Genomic DNA, 18,622 nt, shown 5'->3' on the forward strand with positions numbered 1-18,622 from the left:
AATGTGAAAAAATACTGCAAATCAATAGATCATGAAATGTTAAGGAGTTGGAAGAAAATGAGTGTGTTTCTAGAGACTGTTCTTGGCCTTGTGACCCCTTCCACTGGTGACCTGGGAGAAAATCAGTCAGCTTTGGTGTGGATGACCGAGAAAATGTCACTGAGCTAACAGGATAGCATAAGCAGACAGGATTTTAATGTGTGAGCACAGTTATCTGTAGTGAGTCCGGGACCTAGGTAATTTTTCCTTGATGTCAGGAAAACATCTCTCCTACAGACTGTTGACCCTGAAAATTATTCATTGGGGAATAAAGTGGATAATAAAGTAAATATGATTTTCAGTGCAGAAAAATGGTCAAAAAGTAATATGATTGTTGGATGCTTAAAATTAAGAAAGTAATGAATGGTATTTGGCTTTGATAACAACTTTTCTGTAACAATATGTCCAGGTCTCATACCTGTAACTCTAGAAGGTGTCAACTTGCTGGCAAAGGGCATCAAGGATCATAAGAACAGAAAAAAAAGAAGTGGAAATACCATGAATGAAAGCAGTACCATTTATTTAACTTATTCAAACCGTGAGGGATCATTTATTAGCATGGAAAAGTGAAATCTGACACTAAAGGACACTTTAAAATGGTGAATGTAGGCATAGGAATGTAGGACCAGGAAAGAAGGAGAAATCAAATAAGATGTGCAATTGTAAAGATAAAAGCAGATGACCTCTACTGCAACTTGATAAGAGTGGTGATAGAATTTCTGTAGCAGGAATTTTGCTTGATAGGTATTAATCTCTGGAAAATACACAGCATGGTTTAGACAGGAGGCAGCTAGCTTGCAGGTCTCACCTGCACTATTCTTCATGGAAACACAGCCCCACAGGTCAGAGGGAGAGATTCCCTGCAGCCAAGATCCAAGGAAATTAGGGACAGCTGTTGTGTATCCCTTTTACTTGCTTATATTTAAATAAGGTAAATTCAGCTGTTTCACTGGTAGTGTTTGATTTACTGTTGCTACAGCACATAAAGCTGCTATGAGGAAAGGAACGGAATCGCTTTGATCTCCGTCCATCCAGCAGCCTTGTGCAGTCAGCTGTGCACCACCACAGTACTGTGATACTTTCAGCGGATCTTGACTCCCTCTGCAGATTTCCGTGGTTCTTTTCCCTCCTTTCAAATACCTAGCTGCCTCCTTCATCATGCTGTTAAAAATCAAAAACAGGAGTGGCTAATGGTAGTGAAACAATAAGAGTATCATTTATTTCTCTTTTACTTGGTGAAGACTTTTCATGTCCATGTCAACAGTAAAATTATTGTCGATTTTTTGGGATCAGAATATTTGAGACATCGATTTTGCTTTTTAGGATACGTAGCATTTCTACCAGACTCTTGTTAGGATGACTTTTTTCTTTTATTGCTATAGAACTAAACAAAGTAGTGTGGAAAATACACCGTAGCATATATGACATATGAGCACAGTCAGGAATTGAAAAGAGGAAAAAATGCAAGCAGTAACTTTGTATAAGGATATCTGTAACTAAAGAACTGTCACAGAAAATAGTATTTAAATCCCCAGTACCTTATATTCAAGGACATATAAAGGGACAGGGTTTATACATTATCAGTGGCATTTAAGAGCAAGTGTGACTGGGATACATGTCAATGCCAGTTTTGTGCCTGGTGAAGCAGGAATAAATAAAAATGACTGAAATAAGAATAAAGGAAGAGCCAATCAATGAAGCATTAGTGTTTTCAGGGATACTTTCCTATCACTGGTACAGTTCTACCAACATCCAATTGACTGACTTTCAAAAAGGGAGAACTATTAAGGTTAATAGCTTCAGTATACAATGGCTTTATGTTGACAGTATTCCTGAAGGCAAATGGATTTAGGTAAGCAAAAACAGAGCTAAATTTGAAAGTCATGCTTTCTGGTTTGTTTTTGTTGTTTGTTTGTTTGTTTCTTTTTTCAGAGTATGAAGGATCTGGGACAGAAGTTCAGAGAAAACACTCAAAATGTGGAGTTTGCAAATATAGGGCTGAGTGTGATGAAGATGCAGAGAATGTTGGGTATGTAATGCTTTCCCTAATAATATCACTGAACAAAATGGAAAAAATGTTAAAAGTTCATTATTATCTGCTTGACTATGTTTATTCTTAGTGATTGAAGCTTTAGTGCTGTCCAGTAGTAAAGTGTTTGATATGTGTTTGTAAAGAACAAACCATCTGCAGTTGTAAAGTTGTGGGAGAAAACAACAGAGAGTTGTACTGGAAAATCTTTAGCTAATATTTTTCAAACAAAGAGCCTGATTTGTTTTATCTTGCCAACAAAACAAATCAAAAACCAATCAAGAATGCAAAATAAATACTGATTATTTAACCCTGAGTTGTTTTTTCTATGTTCTCCTTGTTCATAAACTGTTACATGCAGGTATTTCCATCAGTGGTCCCTAACATGAATTTGAACTGGGGACTTGAGCCAGTCAGATCTTCCATACTCACTGTGACATTTGAGCTCTAAGATGCACCCAGGGGGAAATGAATTAAAAATATTAATTATTTTCAAAGTTCAAAACAAATTACCAAGAAACAAGAAGCTTTTAAAGACAATCCATAATGCAGAAGTAGATGCACCAAATTTCCCCACTCAAGGTACTTGGTCATATTACACCCCAGCTGTCCAGGCTCTGTGTGGCTCTCAGAAAGGGCAGAGATATCATGAAAGAAAAGGCTTCTTCAGACAGCCCCGTGAGGCTTTAAGGGGTTTTTTTGGGAATTAAAAAAAGTTATCTGCTGATGGGGCATTGTTTTCCAACAGCCTTTGTCCTGGCAGTGGCCACCAGTATGGAATAAGGTTTACTGGGATCTGGGCTGGTGGCAGGTACTGGGGTTGCTGCTGCAGACAAGGTGCATGAAGGTGTTTGAGAGACTTGCAAATGGTGCATTTTTGTATCCACAGAGGGAATAGCATCTCAGAATAACTGCATGAACATCACTAATTGGAGAAAACATCGCTCTCCCTTTTCTCATCTTCCAGCTGGAATCCATTTAATGTTGAAATATGTCTTAATTGCACCAGGTTTTATTACAGGATACCAGCATGAAGACATCTCAGGCATTAAAATAGCTTAGCACTAATGTCAAGATGTGTATTCAGGATTAAATTGTAGAATACAAGGGAAAGGAAAATGGTAAAAGGTGTTCATGAACACTAGCATGATACTTCACATTTCATAAAATGCCATAGTACTGAAGCTAGCTTGTTCTTTCCAGGAGAGAAACAAATGAACCAGAGCCGTTTTCTGTAATACTAATAATCTTTTGGCATATTGCTTTGGTCTGCTTCATTTATGACTGGAAAGATGGTATAGATTTTACAAACATATACAAATATATATATATGTCTACTATATGCACTGAGATGTGCTTTTGGCTTTGGAAAATAAATCATGGAGCATTCAACTTCAGTAAAATCTTGCCTAGTCTTTCTGCACTTACAGAGGTGGCATCTATATAGCATCTATAAGAAAATTAGGATAAAGCTGAGGAAATCTTCAGAAGATTTATTCTCTACATCGTATTCTCATAAAATGAAACCAGTTCCCGCTTCTTGACAACAGGCAGAGAATGCTTTTTTGCCTCTAAAATTTCTTTAATTAGTCCTCATTAAAAAAATTAATGGAAACAAGAACTTTTATGTAGAAAATGCTCAAAAGTTAGAAAATATTCCCATGTAGGTTATTTGCAATTTATTGGATAATATTTTTCACTTCTATACAGGAATTTAATATATTTTTTTTTCCCAGTGCCTTTAAAACAGGCTTCAGTGACATTCTCTGTTCAGCCATAGATAAATCAGGGTCTGCTAACACATATTGCACAGGTTTACAAGGTTGATTTTGAGAAGTCACCCAGCTAGTTACAGACTTGCTAAAGTACAATATAGGAGTCAGCATACTTTTTTCATAAAATCAAAAGAGTTATTTACTTGGAAGGAACAAGATGGGATTGAAATCTTCTGTTTGGGAAACTTTAGGAGACCACTGCTTATAACTGGTTTTAACATCCAATTTTTATTCTCTTTCCTGCTGTGTTTCAGTGTGGGTTTTGGTATAGAATTATATCATGATATATAAAGTTACTGGCAATACAAATATTTCTCGTTATGCATAATCATTTGTAGTCTGAATTACCATTTAATTCAAATTTGCAATAGATTACAAATACTATCACCCCTAATTCTAGAAAATCACAAAACACCCTAATTTCATAAAAAATATTCTGCTTTGATTTTCCCTTTTAAGACATAAGAATGGCCACTGGAATGTTTTTGGATAGTGTGGTAATATCTTCTGAACCGCAAAGAAAAAGTACATTTAGTTCCATTCATGTAGGTTTATTAGGCCTGGACAGCCCTTGCTTGCACCTTATGATGTTAAAAACACTTAATAGAGTGATCCATGTGATGACAGAAGACATTTAAAGAAAATTTTACTCCATCGTAGTAACTGCATGAATAACTGTCCCCTAATGTTTAGTAGATAATCTCAAGCCGTATTTATGACACAAACCATAAACAAACAGTTATGAATTTTTTCAGCCTCTTTTCCAAGCTATGCAATCTGAGAATTTGCAAACACCAGCTCCTTCTGCTCTAACTGCTCTTGAGAAGCAAAATGGTATCTGTACTCCTCATTTATCAATAAGAAAATTAGTTTATGGGCAAAAAGTTTAGTGAATTGGTGGGAAGGATGCCGCACATGTCACTGCATGTTGAGTGGTTTGAGGTAATTGAGCTGGAATTAATGACCTGCCAAGAGGCCAGGGATAGCTTATACAGCCACAATATCCTAGGGAGCAGAATAGGCAAATTTCCTCCCAATAATGGAATAAAATCTGCTAAGGACAATTTTATTCCCTACAGAATGTGGTTTATCTTTTGGGTCTGGAAAGCTGTGGGATCCTATGCAAAAAATGGTGGCACCTGATGCTTTCAGTGAAAACTGTAGGGTGACCCTTACCACAGAGAAGCAGAAGACCATTTGTCACTTCCTGATTTTTTTAGAGTTGAACTTGCAGGTCCTTAGAGTTGTCTAAGCAGGTCCTTTCTTCTCAGAGGTGCACAGTGATATCATGAGGGGCAATAGACACATGTGAAATCATGGTGAATTTTGGGTTCTCATAACGGAAAATGGTTCTACCACGAGGGTGGTTGGACACTCCAACAACATGTCTGGCATTTCCATCCATGGAGATGGTCTGAACTTGATCAGACACAGCCTTGGGACCAACTTCGAGCAGGGGCTGGGACTAAATTATCTCTACACAGCTCTTAAACCTAAATTAAGCTGTGAATCTGTGTAATTACTGAATTTTGGTACATTCTAATTGCAAATTTAAAGATCAGTTATATAAGGCTGAGATAAATGCCATATTAGTGATGTTAATTTTTTGTTGCTCCTAAATTGTATTTTCCCCTTTGAAAAAGTTGCAGATTCTTAGTTTTCATGCTTGGTGTTAAAGCATTATGGCTATCTCTTGATCAAAAATGGTACATATGGTTTTATTGCACTAGATCACATGTAGTTTGAAGAAATCAGGTTTTGCACAGGGTTTTAGATTTTTATCTTCATTTTGTTTGATTTCACAGAAATGTTATCTGTCTAAAACAAATGTGGTAACAGTGCATAGTAAACTGTATGTGAAAGTATAAACAACTTTATAATTTCCACTGCCTCTATGAAAAATTTCAGCATTGGTTCTAGGTGGAGTGGTTGAGACACAGAAGTAGAGTCTGAGGAGAGGGTTGTCATAAACAGCACACTTGGAAAATTTGCATTCAGCTTTATGCAAATCAATACATTATTTCTTCATCTAAACTCAGAAAGGAATCAGGTTGAAGAAGCATCGCAGAAATACATTTCTCCATATTTTTCTTCCTTTTTTTATACAGCTTGTAAGTATGTTAAAGAGTTGTTAGTTTGGGGTCAATCTTTTCAAGGGCATAGACAATCACTTGTGGACACTATAGTCTTAAATTACATAAACACATAACATGTCATTTACCTGAACAGCAATTTTCTGTAGGTCTGAGGTAACAGGATACAAATAACAGGATCCACATGGATTGGGTGGGACTTTCTACCCATTTAGTGACAAAACTGAAACAGGCTGTATATATCATGGGAAAAGCTGCTGCCTGGCACCGTTCAGTCAGTGTCTGCCTTGCTCCTCTGACCATCAAATGTCTCTCTGGCCAGAAGCTTCCTCCTCTTTGTTGAAAAGACAACATATTATGCATAGTGGTGCAAAATGTGTGCACAAGAGCTTGGTAGACTTTACACTCTTGTGTGAGGAATTGGGCAGAAACCCAAAAACATAGGTAGTATGGATGTGGTTGTGTGTTTTCTGCTGGAATTTTGAATTAGAAATGCAGTAGTGTTGAGAAATGGACACACAGGTGGCAGCACAAAGCTTGGTGCCATCTAGAGGTGATGGGGTAAATTCTGTAAGTTACCATCACAAAACATTTATGGTTTGCTCTTGATATACCCTGGGGTATCCAGACTTTTTCTTAGCACACACTGAGCTTTTCAGTTTTACTGGCTGTTCATGAGATAAACAGATCATCCTATCAGTACACAACCAAAAGATAGGATCTCTAGAGGGTCTGGGCTCCTGCCCACACTGCAACCAGGGATAACTAATTCATGTGAGCTCCAGGACTTCTCCAGGAGAGCTCTAATCATCGCCCTGAAGAATGATTTCACAGCTGGGCATATCTGTTCAAGGGCTGAACTTCTCTCACTTTGGAATAATTTCTTCATGCTCAATGAGAATTTCTTTCCTTGTAACTTGCAACTGCTGTCTTTCATTCCTCTTTGGGTACCTCTGAGAAGAGCCTCACTCTCATCTTCTTGATAACCTCTCTTGGACTGTTGGTGACAGCAGTCATGTCCTTAGCCTTGTCTCCTCCAGGCTGAAGAGGAGCAGTGCCCCCAGCCATTCCTCACAGTCGCCCACACTCCATCCCTCTACCCATCACAGCATCTCGCCACTGCAGCCTCTCCAAATTCTCAGACTATTTGCTTTCACTGGGGTGTCCCAAAATGGGACAGAGTGCTTCACATGGGACCTCATGGGTGCTGAATGGAGGACAAGAGTCACCTCCCTTGCTCTGCTGGTGACCCTCCTGTGATGCAGCCCCCCAGCCTGCTGCTCCCCTGGACTCTCAGGTCCTTTTCTGAAGAGCTGCTTCCCTGCTGCTCCACCCACAATCTGTCCTGTGTCAGTGTGACAGATGTCCTGTCATCTTCACACCTCTAGAGGTTCCTCCATCTTGTCAAGGCCCCACTTGAGTTGTTATCTTTTTTTTTTTTCTCTTATAAGGAAATCATTACTTTAAGATAGCCTCCCTGTAAAAATTCAAATTTATCATGTTCTCGGTTTTACATATTTTTTAACAGATGAAATATGGAAATGAGATTCTGAGCACATTCAGTCTCTTTTTTTTTTTAATAAGTGTACTATGCTGTCAAAGATATGTTTTGACTTATAATGTAGATTTTCAAGAAAGATTGACACCTGATCCTCAAGTAGACCTTTTGAGATTAACATTTTATGAGATTTATTTTGGAAAGCAAAGGTGCCTCAGCAGTATATAAATTCAACTGACCTATAATTTACATAGTGCCTGTTTTCACAAAGGCCTAAACAGAATTCAGAAGTCTTAGTATTAACAGTTAGAAATGCCAGTGTGGACATTTAAAAGTCCTAGTCTCTGCCTTGTCTGTATAATTTGTCCTTCAGGGAAAGACTTGGCCTGTTTGAAGTCTGGCATGCAAGTTTATACTCACTCTTTTGACCACTTTTTCACTCATTTACCCACATTTTTTTAATTAACTTTTTAGGGTATGATATTATATTTAGGTATTCGTAAGGAAAGGTGTCTAAATCCTGTGTAAATGCAATTCACAGCTTTCTGATCCATCAGAAAAAACAAATCCTAAGTATTTGTGTGCAAAAGAAACCATTCAGACAATAGGGAAAATCAACCTAAACAAGGGATTTAAGACTGTGTTGTGGGATTATGAAATAAGAAAATCTGGGTGCAGGATATCCTGATATGAGAGGAATAGTGTAATGGTCTTTTCACTGTATTGGCTATTAAGAAATCTAATAGATCCTAGATGGGTAATAATCGAGGACTGTTTTTTTAATGTGTATTTTTAGCAATCTTTGCAGCAGTGTGTGCCAAATCTTTGAAGGCTCCTATTATTTGAGGGAGGAGGCAGGGTTAGGCTGCTTTTGAGAGCAAACATCAGTTCACCATGTATGCTGTGAAAAGCTCACTGCAGTAAAGACTAAATTTCTTCAGTGGTCAGAGAGAGCCATGCCATGAAGTAGGGAATGTAGGAAAAGGGATGTCTGGAAAATAGCTGAAGCTTATGGTATTCAAAGGGTGTTCTGGATTGCTGGTCAGAAGTAAAGACAGAGTGTTAAAGCCAGGCGCAAGAAGCTTTGTGGAATTGAATTCTACTTCTCTTGTGCTATAAAGGGATTTTAAAAAACACACCAAAAACCTGATAAAGATTCAACTCCAGTCAAACAGGTAGAAAAATCACTTTGAAATCCAGATATTCTTAGTTTGGGTTTTATCTGGGAGGAACTGCACACAAGGGAGGAAGCATCAAATGAAAGGTAATCCTTCATTTGGCATGGTTATATTCTTAACTGCAATTGCAACACCCCTGCTATTTCAATTCACTTAAATTTATTCCATCAAGCATACCCTTATCCATCTGTGTGCATTTCACACACTTTGTTTTACTCTAGTGTTTCCATTTTACATTTGTAAGCAGATGTGCCAATGAATTGGTGAGTAACTGAGAATGCTCACTGTTGTCAGCTACTGGGAAGGGAGAGCAAGCAGCATTCCCTGTGAGGCCAGGCCAGAAAAATCTATAGTCCTAGGTGGGCATAAATACAGCAGCCTGATCCTTTGGTTGGAAATGCCAGTCTCTCCCAATAGCCTAGCCCGCTCCACAAGTCAGTCATGCTTTTCCTTTCCTTTTCCCCCCTCTCTTTTCTTTGAACCTACAAGGGTTTTTAAGCACACAGAACTTCCAACAGACCACGTATACCTTGAAGGCTGAAAACAAAAGGGAGCCTTGAAATGTGTTCTGATCTCTGGGGATCTAATTAATTTACTAATAGCAGCAAGTGCTCTTACAGCCTGAGCTTGTCACTTCATTTTACTGAGCACGTTTGCTTTGTTACACCTAGTAGCCCCTAAAAAATGAGTTGTGCATCCTCATTTCTTGCTTATTAAAACCACCCAAAAAAATCTGTTTGTCTGTTTGGTTTAATTATATCACTTTGTACTTTCTTGAAATTCAAATGCTTTTCTGTTTAACTAACAGTGTTAATGAATGACAGGCATGCAACTTCTAAAAGTACGTTTTCACAGCAAGCTAGTGCCTTTTTTCTTAAGGTGTAAGTTCTCTGATGACAGGTGACAAAATTCAGGGATTTTTTCTGTATACCCTAGTATATCAAGGAAACATCTGAATATATCCTGTTGACTTTTCTGGCCTAAGTGAGAGAAATGATCTGTTGAGGACATTAAGCAGGAACCTCCTGCAGCAAGACATCAATTTTGAACATTAACTACCTGTTTAAATCCTTTTGGTTAAAACCAACAGGAAGATTATAGTGAAGAAAATATTTGTAGGGCTCTTGATCCTTTTATTCCAGTGTGGCTTTCACAAGTTTTCCAGCAAAACTTTGAAGTACTCATTCACTTATTTCTTGTATGAAGCATCAAGCACTTCAAGATGTCCTTAGTACACATTTCTGTTAAGTCACTTTACCTTAAGTGACTAACAGTTTTGTTCTGAATTTTACATTTAAGATTCACTCTCTTCCTGGGGGCCCCCTTATGCTTCTCCCACGTGTCCGTGCTCCCTCTTCATGATCTCAAGATTTTCCTGCCCTGCCTTTGTGAGCAGCTCTCTGCATTGTCCTTATGCTCTCTCTGTGCTCTCTTCCCAGCAGGAGAGAGACTTCAGGGAACAGATTACAATATGGGACTGTAATTTTGTGTTCATTTCAGTCTTAGCTGTGAAGGAAAGCAGTCCTTGGTGCCTCTTACAGATTCTCCAGTTTGCAAAGTCCTCTGATAAGATTTTTGCCCTTTAAGATACCATTTTTAGCTCACTCTCACAGTCTGCTGTGTTTTCTCACATCCTTGTGTGCTTGTTGTATGGTCTGTGGTATGGTTCAGACCTATGAGCTCTGCTTGGTAGCCTTGAGCTTTGACTTCTGCTTGGCTTTGGCTCCCACACTGGCTGGTGGGGGAAGCAAACAGTTGGATTTCCTGTCATCTCAGTACCAAGCTATTATCTGCCCTCTGTAGCTCTCTGACATCAGGATATAACATATTTTCAGTATTTCAGAGTGGGTTTGTTGGCAGATCTTCCAATACTTTCCTAAGCTGCTCTTCTGTTTCAGCTTGTGGTGGTCCTGTCCCCTCACAGGGACTCAGGCTCCAGTTTCAAAGTGTTTGATGAGCAACATCAGAGCAGCAGCTTGCTCTCCCACAGCTTTACCTTCCTACACAAACACCAAGGAGTTAAAAACAATATTCTTTTCATGTTTTCTCTGAAGAGCAGCACTCCCCACATGTCACTGCTCTCATCTCACGATTTGGCACTTCCTGCAGTCGACTGTATTTCTGGTCTAGTGGACACTGTCTATGAGCAAGGACAAATTCACTGCACTCTCTGCAGACCCTCTGATGAGTGCAGGTTTCTAACATGTGCTCCTGACTCCCTCTCTGCCGCCCTACTGCATCTCTGGAGGCCCTTTTCCTTTCAGACCACAGCACTCAAGCCATGTCCTCTCCTTAACTCTTTCTCTTTCAGCCCTCTGAAAGGATTCAGAGGTTTATGTTGGAATAAGAGTTTCAGTTTTTTAAAAAAATACATCAGTCGAATTCTATTGCTCATTAAACCACAGTGTACTTAAACAACCTTTTTTGTCAGACAGCTCTGCCAAGTGACCAATGACTAACTGGCCAGGGGAAGGCTGGAAGTACCACTTGGCATCATGGTCATTGTGAAGAAGTAGCTAATGGCACCAGGCAGATAATCAGATACCTGTGAGGGGGGTCAACTTGTGACATTTCTGTACATTGACAAGGTGGTTAGAGATAAGACTGAGGCTGTTGATCAGAAAACCAGGGTCAGGAATTCATAGGCACCTCTAAAACAAGCATCTGACAATTCTGAGAAAGCAAGCGTTTAATATTAGATGTTAAATCTAAACACAGCAAAGCATGGAAACACAAGCAGTTTCCAAGCAGTTTCAAATCTAGCCTGTAATGTCACCATAAAGAAGAAAAAGATATTTTCAAAACTAACATTATTTGCCACCAAGAATGACAAAACCCAACCATAATCATGATGCTACACTCTGGTAGCATCAGATGGTGACTACAACAGGCAGATTTAAGGGAGAGCAAAGCTATCTGTCTGCACACAGCCAGTGTCATACAAATGAGGACCAGCTCTCTACTAATTTGTGTCAATAAATATGCATGACTGCTGAGCCATGAGCCTTTTATTTGCATGTAGTCAACCCTAATAAACCCCGATTAGGCTTAACATCATGTGGAAGCAAGTAAGCAAAATAGTATTTCCATCCTGGTTCTTTCTAAGGTTTACAATCATTCCATTTCTAGTAAAGCAAGATTGTCATATGTTCATCATATTGATATTTAGATGTTTCATTAGTACTTGGAAGTAGGTCCCTAAGATGTGTAGAGACTCATTACTGGGGCAGTTTTTCATTGTCAGTAGGTGCACTTAAAACCCTGCTTTACACTAAAGTTGCTCTTCTGTCTAGCAACAATCTGAAGTTCACAGGCATGGAAAATTACCTGCAAAATGAGCGTATTTAAATTAAGCAGCAAAAGGTTCTCATGGAAGAAGAGGAAGAGAGAAAAATATGCTGGCCATCTTCAGTGTTTCTGTAGCATGGAATTTGTTTCTGCTACAGATTAGTTACTAGCTTGAAGCATGCATTCATCTGTTTAACAGTTTAATTTTATCTACAATAGTGGGAAAGAACATAAAAAACCTGGTAAATTGGTAGCTTGGATGTTTTTCCCCATCCTGTGACTTACAAGAGTGGAGCAAGACTAAGGTAGTGGTTACTCCTGGCAGTCAGACCATGTGCCCTCTGTGGAGCTCTCTGCCAAGGAGAGGATCTTGTGCCTACTGCCACCTTCTCCAAATTGCAGAGTGGCTTTGTCACACTCATGACATCAGGAGGAATTTGACTGAGGGATGGTCATAGTGCTCACCTTGTCCTCCCCCTCATTCTGCAGTTTATTGCAGTAATTCTTATTACTTTCCCCATCCCAAAGGTGGATATGATCTTGCAGAGCAATGTGAAGCATACGCAGAAACCTTCATTCAAAAATGGAAGTTCGGTTAGAAAGCAGAATATTGATTAAAATAATCAGGGGGTGTGAGGAATGGAAAGTTGCAAAGTTTTTCTGTGTCATTCACATATGTAAAATTTCTGGACTTCTTGCTGGGGCTACAAAAGTATCTAAATTTGAGCAGGTCATAGCCCTATCTGAGTCTTTGGCTGTCCTGTCTCTGTGTAGTTAGGAACCAGCACCATGTTAGGTCTTAATTTTTCCCACTTTCATTTTACAACGCCTAGCTGCAAATTGTGTGGAAAATTATTCATCCTAAACAACCAAAATGTTAATGGGATGCAATATGAAATAATTCAGATTGCATAATCCTGTTTTAAATGCAACATAAAAGACATATTGTTAACCTTTCAAAGGTATGAATGAAAGTCTTGCTGAAATGACACAGCAAGATATTAACCAATATTAACCAGACATATTGAGTTTATACAGCCTTTGAACTAGAACTCTTTCCATTGCCTAACAGAAAAAGTCCTTTTTTGTTTTTCCCCTCAAGGATCGTGACACTGAAAATATTAGAATATTCTTCTGGTTTTGTTCACACTAGAGAATAAACACTACAAACTGGTATATTAATGTAGTAAATCTTCCTAGTAATGTGTTATCACTTTTCAGGTGTATTCTATGAGACTGATACCAAAGTAAAACTACAAGAAACATTAATACATTATTGAAAAGCACGCTGAAGAATGTATTCACAATTTTGTACGTCCTGCTCAGAAGCCTGAGATGCCAATGACTTCTTCAGCATCCTCTTGCAGCGCGCTCTCCCCTCCTGGCACTGGTGCATGAGCTAGTGTTTACTTAGGAGTTAATATGACTTAATTCTTGTTTGCCAGATGTCAATTTTGTTTTGCTGTATGCTTCAATTAACAGGTGTGTATGCAACATAGACTGCAGTGGATACAGTTTTAATCCTGTATGTGCTTCTGATGGAAGTTCCTATAACAACCCGTGCTTTGTCAGAGAGGCATCGTGTCTGAGGCAAGAGCAGATTGACATCAGGCACCTTGGGCACTGCTCAGGTAGGATTAATTTTGGTTTTCAGATAAATGTAAATTCTGACATAACTGAGCTTAGTAAACTTTCCCTTTTCCATTTCTGGTCAGTAGTCACTGATGTGTTTATCAGTGAACTCATCACCTGTAATTTCTGTAATTTTGACTTGCTCACACTACACACTTAGTGCTGTGTTTGCATTTCCTTTCTTTGGCTGCTGTTACCTGGAATGACAGGAAAAGCACTTAGGAGAATCTAGGCAATAATCCAACAGTTCTTACATGAGGGGGTGGTAGGAGAGCAGAAGGAATAAAGGTGTGTGGGAAATCTTCCTTCTTGTTACTGTGGGCTGTAAAATGTGCTTCCAGTGTGAGTTGGGTTGGGCCCTTACTGCACAAACATTGATCCATTATTCTTAAGGGTCTTTTCCAACCAAAGTGAAGTGATTCTATAATTTGCTTTTCCTGTGTTGGAATTGTCCACTGAAGCCTTCTGTCTACTGCTTTGTAGCTAATCCTATCCATAATCCTGAAGTTTTGGGGCCTTGCATTTAGGACTTTCTCACAGACTTTCTCTCCTTCTCTCTCTTGCTAATTTTTTGCCAGTTACATCTAGATCTGTAACCTTGGGCAGTTCCAACACTAAAGTAGACCGTCACCAAAATAACCTAGGTCCGTGCCACAGAAAAGTTTTTAGTTCGAAACTTAAAGCTTGGGGTGTGCCATGTGTTGTTCTGGACACCAGGTTTACCATCTAGGTGTGATACCAACCTGGTTGTGTGGCAGGAACAATGTGGGACTGTGTCCAGCTTTACTGCAATTTAAAATAGTTCTTTGAATATTATTCTGGCTTATCAGTGATGCACACGTGGTGGTCTGGAAAATATCCTTTCCTAATAAGTAACCATTCATGTATTTATCACCTAGAAACAGATGACACAAATGCAGTTGGAAAGAAAGATGATGGCATGCAGTATCGACCAGAAGTGAAAGGTACAGTGCAGACTTTGTGCATTTTGGTCACGGCTTCACAAGATGGGAAAATAGAGCAAGCAAGTCTCTTCTAGTCTGCCTTACAGCTCTGATTCCTGTAACTGACACAGACCTGTGAACAGCTTCTTTCTTACAGTATATTGCCAGGCTAGCAGGAAGATGTACATGATTTGTAAGTTTTGCCTGCTGTATTCCTCAAAGATGCCCAGCTGTATCCTGTGCAGTGGCCACAGGACTGAACTCCCTCCAAGCGCTGTGAAAATTACTTCACTGGAAGGCATGAAGCTGTGACATTCCTAATGAAATTACATAGCACAAACCTCCCTGCTATGATCCCATCTTTTCTGTTAACTTCTGGGGAAAATGGACGATTCTGTATTTGTTTGGTTGTTTCAAAATATTTTCAGTAAACTAATATAAACTGAATCACATTGGTTGAAAATGTTTCACCTACATGAACCCTACCATACCTTTTAATAACCTTTTATGCCTCAACTCTTACTTCATCCCTGCTAGTCAGATAGTCATACATATCAAGTATCACCCCAATGCTTTCTTTTGACCTCCTGTTGCTAGTAACACACTTGAAAAAACCCTTCCTCTTGTCTTACACAACACTGGCCACATTCAGTTCTAAATGAGCATTGGCCTTTTGTGTCTTCTCCCTGCACATACAAACCACAGCTCTGTACTCTTCCTGTGAAGCCTGACCTCGCTTCCAGTGTCCATATAAATTCTCTCCCTCTTAAGCTCCACAAAGAGTTCCCTGTTCAGTCAAGCTGGTCTTCCACCCCACTTGCTTGACTTACAATGCAGCGGAATTGTCTGCTCCTGTGCTTCTAAAGGCATCTCTTAAAACTTGACCAGCAGTCATGGAACCCCTCCAAAGCAGATTGCCAGGGTACTCTGCTAAAGAGCTCCATTAATGGCTTAAAGGTTTTTCTACTGAAATCCAGGGTAGCAATGCCTGTGTCCTTTTTTCTCTTTGCACTGAAAGCTCAACCATTAAACTCAACCATTTCATGATCACTATGGCCAAGACAGACACCTAAAATTACACCACTCATGAGCCCTCTATTCAAAAACAGCAAGCCTAGGAGGGCTTGGCTCACTGAGTACCTCTGACAAGAAGTTATTATCTCCTGCAAATGTCAAGAATGTCCTGTTCATCACAGCGGTATTATATTCCAGGTGATGTGTGGGAACTTAAAAATCTCCCATAAGGACAAGGGCTAGCAATCCAGAAATTTCTCATAATTGCTTATAGAATAAGTCATCAGTGCTCACATCCTGGCTGGGCACTCTGTAGTAGACATCCTCTACCATGTTTCCTTGTTTTCCATCCCTCTAGCCCTCACCCAGAGGCTCTCAACCATATCAGCACTAACTGTAAGTGCTGTAAAATCACCCCTCCCTTACATAGAGCATGATGCCTCCAACTTGTCTGCCCTTCCTGTCACTCCTGAGCAACCTGTAACCCTCCATATCAACACTCCACTTGTGGGACTCATTTTACCAATTCATGCAAATACCAGTGATACTGTAGCTGTGGGAGCTGACCAGTGCTTCTAGATCATCCTATTTGTTTCTCATACTGTGTGTTGGTGTTCAAGCATTTCGAATGTGTTCCTGAACTTTTCATGCTCCCAGGAGCAGTGCAAGTGTTCCCACTAGCACTTGCTAGCCTCAGGTCATGCCATGTAACTTACCTGCTGCGATGGTGTTGGAATCCCCTTCTCCCATCAATTCTAGTTTAAAGCCCTCTCCACCCTGCCCAGCTTATGGCCAAAAAGTCATTTTACCCTTCAAGACAGGTTGGTTCCATCAGGCCCCAGCACACCTTGTCTCTTCCATGATTTAAAACCCCAAAATTTTTGTGGAAACACCAGTCCCAGAGCGAGGTATTGACATCCTCGGCTCACCTGTTTGTTCCAGGTTTTGCCTCATTATTGGGAGGATTGAAGGGAAACACTGTCTGTGTTCCCAAATCCTTTTAGCATTGTCCCCTGGGCTTCTGAGATCTCATTTGATTGACCTCAGACTTTTTGTTGTTGCATCATCATTAGTAGCCACGTGAAAGAGCAGGAGTGAATAGTAGTCTGAAGGTTGCAATAATCTCTTCAGTCTTGTGGTGACATCTCTAATTCAGGTCCTGGGGAGGAAGAAACCTTCACTGAAAAAAAATCCAGTCTGCAAATGGATGCTTGTATTTTGCACAGGAAGGAATCACAAATGAACATAACTCACTGTTCTTTCTCCTCAGAGCTGGTCTTAATGCAGGTTTTGTTGCAAGGGGTTGGTACCTGCTCTGTTAGCTCTGGTCTTCAGTATTTTCTGTCATTATACTTGTTTTGCACTCCCATGGCTTTCTTGAGTAAAGCCATTCCAACATGGCTTTCAGCATTCCTTGTGTTCTTAAGTGAAAAGTCATTCAGTGCCAAAAAGCTTCATATATTTTTCTCATTTCACAAATTATTTTATTTTCACTGCATATGATGTACCAGTTGGAGTGATTTAATGTCAATTTTCACTTACATTATGATGGCATAAAAGGCACCAAATGCAATATACATCTTATTATGTAATGTAATGAAACAACACTTTCAGTTCCTATTCCAAAGAGGTAACAACCTTTTATTCATTGCATGTAAATTGCCATTGAAATCTAGTTAGTGGAAAAACCATTGTATATAATTATTATTATTAATGTGTATGGCTTGTCCAGTCTCACATTCAGCAAATGATGTGCATGAAGAGAGTATGCTTCATGAAAAAAAGGTTGATTTGAATTTTTTTAATACAGTACTCAAGTCTCTTTAGATAGTGAGAGCCTGAAGTGAACTTCTTTGATTTTTTTTTTTTTAATCCAGGATAAGAGAACAGTCCACACTCCTACCTGTTTGCTTTTGCTCTCAGTTCCTGAGAGTTACTCTTGTTAAACCCTGCTCTCTGAATGGATAACATCTTTTAGTCTCTAGAGCTGTGACAGTCTCCTCCTGCAGTGCAAGTGGCTACCTAGAGTTCCATCAGAAAGGTGTCATTTCTCAGATTCATCTGGCTTGGTGGTTTTGTTGTACCAAGATGAGCATCAGGGTTTCAGTTTTTATGCATGACTCTTCCTTCTGGTTAAGTATTTGAACTCCTATATCCAGTCACTCTTTCAAGGCTCCTATACCAGTTATGTCTTTCACTTTGAAGCTCTGAAGTAGTCCAGCAGGTCTCTCTGGTTGAAAATGGATTCCTGTCAAAAGGGGGGTAAATGTCTATTTTACACTTGAAATCGCCTCCTGCATTTAATATCTCCTTGCTTAATATAAGTTTTGCCTCTGACCTGTGTCTGGCTGGCCACTTTTCAGGGGATGCACCTTTCAGTTTTCCACTGGGTCTCACATGTATTAAAACCAGATATGGTGCAGCTCTCTGAGCATATTAATACCAATGTCTGTAGCTCATTACAAGGTTTGATTGGTACCACATGTGACTGTCATTAAATTCTTGGAAAAGGTGGGACATGATAGTTTTGGGATGAGACATCCCCACTTTTCTCCTCTTAGAGGTATCATGACAGAGTCTATTCCATCAGTGAAGTGGTGGACACATTGCCAGTATTAGTCAAAGTTCTTTCCTTGTATCAAGTCATCTGTATCTTCAAAACAGCCTGAATTAAAAAGCTTCCTTACATCCAAAACCTGTAATGCAGGGTAGGGTTTTTTTCTCCAGAACCAAATTAAAATCCATTCCAGACATTTTCAGAAAAAAAAAAAAAGATATAACAGGAACATATCTCTTTTTGTCTTGTAAAAATACATTCTTGCTGGTGTAATTTCAAATATCTGCAATTGTAAAAGAAATTTCTTCCTCACACTCCCTTTTGCTTTATAGTCTTTTATTTGTGAAGCTATAGTCTATTGCCATGGAAATGAACATAATTCCATAATTACACTCACATCTTAAGATCCCTGCTCTTCAGAGATGTTCATTATGAAATACCAACTTCTGCTGACATTTTAGAAAAAAAAAATTGGGGGAAAATGGTTGAAAATGAACACAGCTTTGGATAGTTTTGGTAACATGACAGAAGCATGAAAGATTTTGGGATAAAAGGGACTGCCTTCCTGTGCTGGG

At 39.4% G+C, this 18,622-nt stretch overlaps 1 protein-coding gene across 1 annotated transcript in view; it reads left to right on the forward strand.

The window, feature by feature from the left end:
- Positions 1-18,622, forward strand: part of TMEFF1 (transmembrane protein with EGF like and two follistatin like domains 1) — a 111,923-nt gene that overhangs the window by 85,982 nt on the left and 7,319 nt on the right. The window contains exons 5-7 of the mRNA XM_062500418.1: positions 1,972-2,068; positions 13,383-13,531; positions 14,432-14,497. Of these exons, the coding sequence (XP_062356402.1) occupies positions 1,972-2,068; positions 13,383-13,531; positions 14,432-14,497 (312 nt within the window). The remainder of the gene's footprint in view (positions 1-1,971; positions 2,069-13,382; positions 13,532-14,431; positions 14,498-18,622) is intronic.

Source organism: Cinclus cinclus, chromosome 1, assembly GCF_963662255.1.
Source record: "Cinclus cinclus chromosome 1, bCinCin1.1, whole genome shotgun sequence".
In the NCBI taxonomy this organism is placed as follows: Eukaryota; Metazoa; Chordata; class Aves; order Passeriformes; family Cinclidae; genus Cinclus; species Cinclus cinclus.